Source organism: Choristoneura fumiferana, chromosome 3, assembly GCF_025370935.1.
Source record: "Choristoneura fumiferana chromosome 3, NRCan_CFum_1, whole genome shotgun sequence".
Taxonomy (NCBI): Eukaryota; Metazoa; Arthropoda; class Insecta; order Lepidoptera; family Tortricidae; genus Choristoneura; species Choristoneura fumiferana.
In genome coordinates, this window is record NC_133474.1 from 16,677,250 (window position 1) to 16,686,896 (window position 9,647).

The following is a 9,647-nucleotide window of genomic DNA, read 5'->3' on the forward strand; positions in this document are numbered from 1 at the left end:
AACTGTCTAGAGTGTCCAGATTGTATTTTCATGCTAGTTTTGCACGCGGCTTCGCCCGTTAGGAATTCGGTTATCGCGCGCTGTTCCCTCGGAATCTGCATTTTTCCGGGATAAAAAGTAGCCTATTTCACTCTCGGGTCTATAAACTATCTCTATGCAAAAATCACGTCGATTCGTCGCATCGTTTCGACAATGTTTGTATAAACACACCACACACACACTTTCGCGTTTATAATATTAGTATGAATTTCAAAATATTTAAACGAACAAGACTCTTAAGTTTCATCGTCTACAGAATTACTTCATTGTTTTTAGTTGATTGCTATTGACTACCAGTATAAAGGGCTCGAGGTATCACGGAAACAATAATTAAATTTTAGGGAGGCTTAGAACTGACGCCATTGCGATTTAAGTCAGCACCCCACGTTCTCAGAAATAGTTTGTTTAATTGTTGTGGTCAGTTTAAAATATTTTATTTGCAACAATGGCAATGCCCTCGGCGATAAACAAATGTCGCAGCAACTTCGCTGAAAGGATTTGGAAAATTTGCGAAGTTCTCAAAGATTATTGTTGTTCATTATTCCTTTGTGATGGTTGGTTGAAGATTCGGAACGTTATGAATGAGTCGGTGCTTTAATTATTTAGGCGATGGCTAACAAATTTTAATTACTTAAACGAAGGTCTCTCAAAGCTGTACTTGTTTAAAGCATTAATAAAATTTTGTTCATCTCAAAGTTACTTCAATTATAAATTGAAATTAAACGTTTGAAGTTGATGTTGTAGTATGGAAGATATAATACAAATCTCACTAAATTATTTCAAAAATTTCAATGAACATTTGAGAGCACCACGATTGTCGTGAGCTGTTGAAACAGGATCTACTCAAGGTTTTTTTTACATTAATACTGGCCTGGTTTGTAGTTTATTAGCCAACTTAATTGACTGAATTGTTGTTTCAAAGCTGCTAAACATTTTAACTTTACACACACTTAACATCTTTAAATGTCAACTAATCGAACATTTTGATGGATACTTTGAAGTGAGTTTCACGTAGCTAAATACTAGACCAATCACATCCTAAGAGCAGAAAGTATTATGAAAAAAAAAGTCCAGTTCCACAATTGATGCTCTGGCATTTGCCACTGCCACCGAGATACTTTTCAAGTGGACTTCTTATTCGTTCAGTCAACTTCTCAGTTTAAAAGAAGTGATAAATCACAAAAAAAACTTATAACAATAAATTAAACCGACTACAAAAACCATGATAATAATTTTCTACCAGTCTGAAGTCGGTCGGTGACTCGAGCACGAGCCAGCAAGAGTGGACCTATAGCCATCTACCTCACACCTACGCACTATATGTTGGGTTTCAATCACTCCGGCTGGCTCGTGCTGAGGCACCGACCGACTTCAGTCCGGAAAATTATTTTCATGGTTTTTTGTAGTCGATTCAATTTGTTTTTATAAATTTTTTTTTCGTGCTTTCTAGTGTAAATAATCTAAGATACAATACTTTAATATCAACTGCTCGTTACCTTTTACGAAAGATTACTTTTTCCGATGCAGAGACGTTAATTATTTAGGAGTCCTGGTACTTCACCACCCGTTTTACCATATGCATTACGAGGAGCATAAATTGCTTAGCAATGTGTTAAAGTTATGAAAATTCAACCCGTGAAATACTTGTTATTAAGTAGTAAATCCGATGGTCAACTGTGGTCTTCATCATCAGTTCCACTTCACCAAATATGATAATTTGCAAGAGCAAATGCACGAGTTACTGCTAAATATATCCAATTTACTATAGGTGTCCCTACGACATTTGAAGAGTTCCCTCGATTTCCTTAAGATCCAATCATCAGTACCTGATTTGGTGCTTATGGGACCTAATTGAAGACATTCCTAGATGAACGCAAAAAATAATTTCAAATCGGTTTTTAAATGAGTTCTGAGGTAACAAACATAAAAAAATACAACTGAATTGATAACCTCCTCCTTTTTTGAAGTCGGTTAAAATAATTTAATTTATTTGTATAAATTAGTTCATTTATTTAATTATCAAGACTCTCTTGCATCCTCTTGTAAGAATAAAATAGACATTGTTGACCCCTCTCTGAATCTTCTTACGTAATAAATTTGTATTAGTACAGTCACCAGCATTAATATCTGCCACAGCGGAGTGTGCAAAAATATCTGACACGTCCTTCCGGCCCTAGAAATAGAGTCGTATCAGATATTTATGCACGCTTGTTGTGTCAGATATTGGTGCTGGTGACTGTACCTACCTATTAATGTAATAAATAAAACACTTAAATGAAGCAAACAAGAACATTATAATATTTGAGTCGTATTTTTATTACATTGACATCGAAGTGTAGAGTAAATAAGTCGTCAACCCAATCGAATTCATCAATCATACGACATTTAACTTCGTTACGCAACGCCCAAAGTTGCGTACGAAGCGGAGAAGGCGACAAAAAATATCGTCCGGACAAACGTTAAGTAGGTACAGTCAGCATAAACAAAATAAATAATGCCCTAGTTGACTCGGAATTAGAGCGCAAGCTCGGAAAGTTAACTCATTTCCTTGAAAAACTCCCGTTGTTGCGCTGTTGAGGTCACGTCTCGAGCCAGGACATTAGGTGCGTTTCCTCTCTGTAATTACATTTGCTAATATTTTTGTTTGGTCCGCTTTAATACATCCTTTACGGTTGTCTGGTTAACCCACGTTAGGTATCCCGGTAATGACGTCGTTTGTTATTTACCTATTCCCTACTTCCAAGTAGCTTTCGCTTTCTACTCTGTATGGACTTCAAGTCAACAGTGTCTTTTCGGATCTCGGCTAGAAGAGGGTAGACGACCGGGACAAGACGTTTTGTGCGTCCTACATTTTTATACGCAACGTTTTGTTTTTACTTTATTCCCCCGGAAATAAAACATTTGCTGCTTTGTATAGTGTTCTATTTTTACTAGTGATAAATCACAGTAATGGAATCATTGAGGCTTATAAATTCCCAATTGACGGTATTTTCACGGCACGTTCTCACTAATTTGAGCTAAATACGAATAATTTGATGCTGATTCGACTGATAACGAATTTGAATAAATAGATCCCATCAAAACATAAATGTAAAATGGGAGCCAAGTTCAATATTATGATACAAGTATGCCTTGATTGTTGAGTTTATCGACTAAGGAAGTGCCAAGTGCCAAGGTGCCATGTTCCATGGTCAGTCCTGAAATTTATTTATAACAATTATAAAATATTTTAAATATGTTATAACAAATTAAATATAATTTATTTCTTATGACTGATATGACTTTATATAAACATGGCTCTTTATGATTTATAAATATGGTCGTTAAAAATGTTGACAAAAAAATACCCGTATGTGCTCTATTTACCGACATGACCAAGGCCTTTGATCATGTGGATCATGAAATACTACTAAGTAAACTTAATAGGTATGGTGTTAGAGGAAATGTACTAAACTCATTCAATCTTATCTCAGTAATAGATTCCAATATACTGAAATTACTAGAAGTTGTACTAAAGGGAAAACAGATAGAGTATTCATATCAGATTCAAGATTATAAGATATGGTGTACCTCAGGGAAGTGTGTACTGGCCCTCTTCTCTTTTTAATTTATATAAATGACTTGCCCAGAGCTATACGCCATCCAATGATCTTGTTTGCTGATGACAGTACCTCCATTGTAAAATTTAGTAATCAGACAACTATGAACATGATGTTAACACCGTTAATAAAAGATGTCATATTGTGGCTTAATAGTAATAATCTACTAATTAATTTAACTAAAACTAATATAATGCATTTCTATCAACGAATTGAACCAAGTGATATTAATGTTAGTTATGAAGGAAACACTATAGAAACTGTACAAGTAACTAAATTCTTAGGCTTGCTCATTGATAGTCAACTAACGATATTTGTAGGAAATTAAGTAAGTCCGCATTCGCTTTACACAAGCTTGCTAAGATAGTGAACAAGGATGCTTTACTTGTTGCTTATCATGGACTTGTTGAATCGATACTTAGATACGGAGTCATCTTTTGGGGAAATTCAGTAGATAAAGAAACAGTACTAAAAGCCCAAAAAAGATGTGTACGAGCCATATGTAACCTGAAAATGACAGATAGTTGTGTTCCGTACTTTAAATCACTAATATCTTAACACTACCCAGTCTTTACATCTTGGAAGTAGCGATCTTTGTGAAGTGTAATCCCAACCTATTTGATAAAGTTGCCGATATACGAAGGCTCCCTGTACGATCTCAATATAGAGGTGATATACGCCATACAGCGTGTAAAACAGCTTTTAATGCGAAAAAGTGTTCTAGGAATGGCACCAAAAAATATATAATAAATTCCGAATACTCTTAAGGAATATATGATCAAACGAACTTCACAAGCGAAGTTCGATCATTATTATATGACTCGCTTCATTCGAATATTTAAGTTAACATTTGTAGTTTATTTTAACCTACCGGCAACTATTTGCACGCTTTTTAGAGATTTTCGAAAGAAAAAGGACTTTTATTGATTAAAAAACCTACCTACATGTCACGTGGTCTTTCCCACCCGCCGAGCCTTGCTCGCTATTTGTTCATTATTTTCAGAGATGTTTCCCTGTTTTGTTGATGGGGAAACTTAAATGGGTACTGGGAGGGTGGGTAGTTAAATATTCGAATGAAGCGAGTCATATAATAATGATCGAACTTCGCTTGTGAAGTTCGTTTGATCATATATTATATTTCCTCGCTTCATTCTTCATATTTAAGTTAACATTTGTAGATGTTCAGAGAGCAGTTGACCATCAATAAACAGTTTGCATTTTGCTAATCCTTTTATTTTACTATTCTTAACAAATATATTTTTAAGAATAATAATAGCTAAGGTCTTAATCAGACTATAATAATAATTGCTTATACTAATAACAGTCTCTTATTTAGGAGTACAATTAACGGTGTTCTACCTCTGATCTTACAAGTAGGAATTTAATTTCAGTGATTAAGAATCAACTTGACAACTGTCGTCAGTTAAGCCACAGACCTGTCTAGCAAAGTTATTTTCGCTAATGACTCGCCGATTGTAAAACTTTGCAAAAGTTTGTGAACCGCTGGTCCAGCCGGCTGTCTTTCTGATGACTTCTATGCTGACTCCCGCGCGGCGGCCGCTGATGTGGCAGCGTGGCGTGTACTGTGTCCGCTGAATAACGCCACGTTCACGCCGCTCTCGGCTAGCACCTGCTTGAGCCACCTGCTTATTGACTGTGCTGTCGCGTTTTTATGAGGACGCTTCACAGTTATTAAGAGGCGGTCGGTGTTCTCATTTCTTAATTTTCTCGTTACCGAGATATAATCTTGGAGCACCGTAGCAGGGCATATTTTGGGGTTTTCCTTAAAAAATGGTAGAAACAGTACTGGCTGTTCCCTACCGGGCATGGATGTCTTAATTATATCTGTAATCGTAATTGTAATGCCGTTCAGGTCTATGCTAATGTTATTAGTCTTGATCAGGGATAAAGTTTGTACCCGATGCGCGGTACATAAAGCTAACAAGCTTGCTAGTTTTTTGGTAATTTTTTTCCAAAGAAATGTCAGTGTTTGGGAACCATTCAGCAATATGGTCAAGAACTGTTTTAGGGTCCCATGTGTAACTGTATTTTGGTAAGTTAGGTCTCATTTTAAAAACCCCTTGAGGAGTCTTTTAATGTGCTCGTCTGAGCCAACCCTATTGCCTAGAACAGCGATAATGCTGACCTATGGCTATTTATGGAGCCATAAGACGCCCCTTTGTTGTACTGTTCGGTCAAGAAAGATATTACTAAAGGGACTGAACAATCGAACACATCTCTATTGTTTTGCAAACAGTAACTCCACCATAATTTTAGTGACACGTTGTATTGCTGAATTGTACTTTTCGCTAAAGATCCAAGCATGAGTTCCCAGGCTTCGGTTGGCAGGCCTCGTCGGTCGTAAGCTAGCTGGATAGCACTGCGGCACCCAGGGTAAGGTGCTCGTGCAGTGGATGTCTGCTCCTGTAATGGGAGCATACGAGGTGTTCTTTAGGATTCATTAACACAATGTCCGATTTTTTTAAATCATTAGTAATGGGTACCATGCTTGTGATGGCCATACGGGGAACACCAATATCCCCGTTGCTTTATCGTGTATTATTTTCTGTAGACATTTCAAAATCACCGAAAACGGGGGAAATGCGTAGAAAAAATCATGACTCCAGTTCATGGTGAATGCGTCGATGCCGATTGCATCTGAATCTTTCCGCCAAGAGATGTAACGCGGGCATTTGGCATTAGCTCGAGAAGCGAATAAATCAATGTCTGGCTGACCTAATTCTTTTGTTATTCGAAAGAATGCTGAACTTGACAACTCCCATTCCGTATCTGGATTAGTTCTACGCGATTCTTTATCGGCCTCCACGTTATCTTTCGTATTGATGTAAGAAGCGAAAGAGCCAGATGTTTCGCTTCTCGCACCACTGCCAAATTTGCCGAGCTAGTTCGTTGAGGTGCGGGAACTGCACACCTCCCATGCGGTTGATGTAACTTATGGCTGTCGTATTGTCAATGCGCAATAAAATCGTACAGTTTCGTTCGTCTTGCGAGAAGTATTTCAGCGCCAGAAAAGCCGCTAGTAACTCTAACTGATTAATGTGAAATTCTTTTTCCTCTATTCTCCATGCTCCATGAGTTCTTATGTTATTACAGAACCCTCCCAGCCGGTCCGCGACGCGTCGAGTATATAATTAGGGAGTAGTCGGGGACTAGCATGGAACAGGAGGATGAAGGTATTTGATCCTTCCACCAGTTCAGATCTTCTAAAATTACTTTAGGCAAGTTAATTTTCCTGTCATAGTTATGGAGGCGCTGCAAAGATAAATACTTATGTCTCTCCAAAATTCTTGTATATAGCCACCCATACTTTACTGCTGGGCACGCGGCGATGAGCGTGCCGATCATTTGAGATAATTCCCTTATTGTACAGGATGAGCGTAAAGAAAATTTATGTACCAGGGCTGCAATTTTTTTGCGTTTATCCGTTGGTAAAGATAGAGTCATGTCTTGTGAATTAAATTAAATCCCAAAAATCTACAAGACTGCTGAGGCTCCAAGATACTTTTTTTGAAATTAATGACGAAGCCTAGGTCCGTAAGTAATTTAACTGTTTCTGTAACGTTACGAGAGCATTCGTCGTAGTCGTCTCCTATGCACAATATATCGTCCAAGTAAAATATAGATTTGTGACCTTGTGACCTCAAATGTGTCATGACTTCCCTCATTATCTTAGTGAAAGTTCTTGGAGCCACGGAAAGTCCATAAGGCATGGCCTTAAATTCGAAAGTAACAATATCCGAATGATCATCTTCAAAATGAAAGCGCAAGTACTTTTGGCTACATTCCGCCATGGGTATGAGTAGGTAAGCCTCTTTCAGGTCCACTGTGGCCATAAATCCCTGTTCCGGGATAAGTCTGGCTGCCGTTCTATGATCTTCCATTTTGAAATGATCTTTGGCTACAAAATGGTTTAAGTTTTTTAAATTTAGTATAAATCTTTTTTCTCCGTTAGACTTAGGTGCTAAAAACGTTTTTGAAATAAATTGGTCATTGTTCGGCGAACAAGGAGCGATAGCCCCTAGTTCGAGTAAATTTTGAATAGCTAATGTCATGTCAATTTTTTCTGTTTTTGACCAATTTATTTTGGGAACAATGTTTTGTACACTTTTTGCTTAAAAGGTATGGAATAGCCATTCTTTAGCCAGTTTAAAATAACAGCATTTGAAGTTATTTTGCACCAAGCATCATAAAAATATTTTATCCTACCCGCATGTAGTAGTACCTGATTTACTGCTGGGTCGAGGCGCGGAGCTTGGCCTGGCCCGCTGGTCTCGACTGCGGTTGCGCCTGGGGTTTGCGCGCGGTCGTAACCGCCTTCCTCTGCCCCCCCGCCCCCCCCTGTTCGACGGGTAGCGCGAAGGCCCGTCCAGTTTCCCTGGTACTGGTGGTAATTAGTGCGTGGGCCCGTCGAAGGTGTAGGAGCCGTTGTGTTTTTACCATTTGCCAGCGGCTTTTTTATCTGTAGACCCTGCTTCTCTATGGCTTTTGAAGCTTTGATTTTTTCCTGCAATTTGTTACCAAATAGCATATCGTCCCTTTCCGTGAATTGTACAACCGTCAAAAAGGGTTTGGCTAGACCGGGTGTAATGAGTTTTATACGTGCCTGGGTCTCAGAAAAATGTAGATCGGACAATATGCGACAACTGTCGCTCAAGGATTTAATGGCCGAGATTTTGTCGTCGCTGTTTAAAAGAATTGTCATCGCCCGATTTATAGCGGTGATTCCGATTCCTAATTGTTGTTGTCCAGTTTCCATTTTCTTGTCTCTGTTTCGAGCCATTTCTGTGACCGCTGCGGAAATTTCCGCGTTCAACTTGGGTGCTTGTAATAGCGTACAATTTTCCGGAATGAGGTAATCTTTTAGGAGCTTGTCCTTTGTATCCTTCGCTAGACCCTTACGTAGCAAAGGCAACCATCGCTGGGATAAATTTTCGTGTATTTTAGGTCCCAGTTTGGGAGAGTCCTCAGTGGCTTCCCCTAATGCGGAAAGCAGCTCCGGATCTAATTCTGGCACCTGGGCGGAGACTGGATCAGACGGGGATGTGATACTCGCGGCAACCGTAGGTTCCGGAGGTTCAACGGAGGTATGCTCCGGAGGGGTAGTACCGTTGTTTGTGTCGTCCGTTGGCTGCGCCCTTTCAGGCGAGCATGGCGGGACTATGACTTCTAGGCCGATCGCGTCGTCCATCGGTACTTCTTGAAAGTCTTCGCTTTCTGTACGACCAAAGGAGAAAAATTAGAAATATAATTAAATATAATTTCTAAATGTGGGTAGATTTGCTTAACAGAACTGCAGTCTAGTCTCACGGACAGGACTCAGAATTAGGTAATTGCATATTAACATGTACCTATTGATTTAGGATAACATGTCTTACATGCTAAAATGCCTTCGTGTTGGCTCACGGTCAACCCCCAGGCTAGGTTTGTTTCCATTTGGAATAACCTTTAATCCATCGATCAAATGCATGATGGTGGAAGAATATATATATAATATATATATATATATACCTACTACCTATGGGTACGTAGGGTTGTTCAAGAAATGTAACACTTACTTCCAATTACACACAAAATTAAATGTTTACACTTACCGGAACTTTCATCAGATGATGATGGTAAGCACTGTAATTTCCTTAATTTGCGTTGGTAACGCTCAATTTGCTCATCTATCGTGAGCGTTGATTTACGTTTTGGCATAATTGTTATGTACTTTTATAATTTATTTATTATTTATTTTTAAATCGTAACAGTAGGCGCGTGCGTCTGTTGCCTTGCACGAAAAAATAATGAACAAATAGCGAGCAAGGCTCGGCGGGTGGGAAAGACCACGTGACATGTAGGTAGGTTTTTTAATCAATAAAAGTCCTTTTTCTTTCGAAAATCTCTAAAAAAGCGTGCAAATAGTTGCCGGTAGGTTAAAATAAACTACAAATGTTAACTTAAATATGAAGAATGAAGCGAGGAAATATAATTATACATATTGTAACG

The 9,647-nt window shown here is 38.5% G+C and overlaps 1 protein-coding gene across 1 annotated transcript; it reads right to left on the reverse strand.

Annotated features, from left to right (window-relative positions):
* Positions 1-5,172: 5,172 nt before the first annotated feature.
* LOC141426112 (uncharacterized) lies at positions 5,173-9,618 on the reverse strand. Its single transcript, XM_074084973.1, is given in 6 exon segments — positions 5,173-5,455; positions 5,942-6,062; positions 7,225-7,557; positions 7,882-8,020; positions 8,023-8,873; positions 9,251-9,618. Coding segments are annotated over 6 exon segments (1,833 nt in total). The 5' UTR covers positions 9,357-9,618.
* Positions 9,619-9,647: the final 29 nt, after the last annotated feature.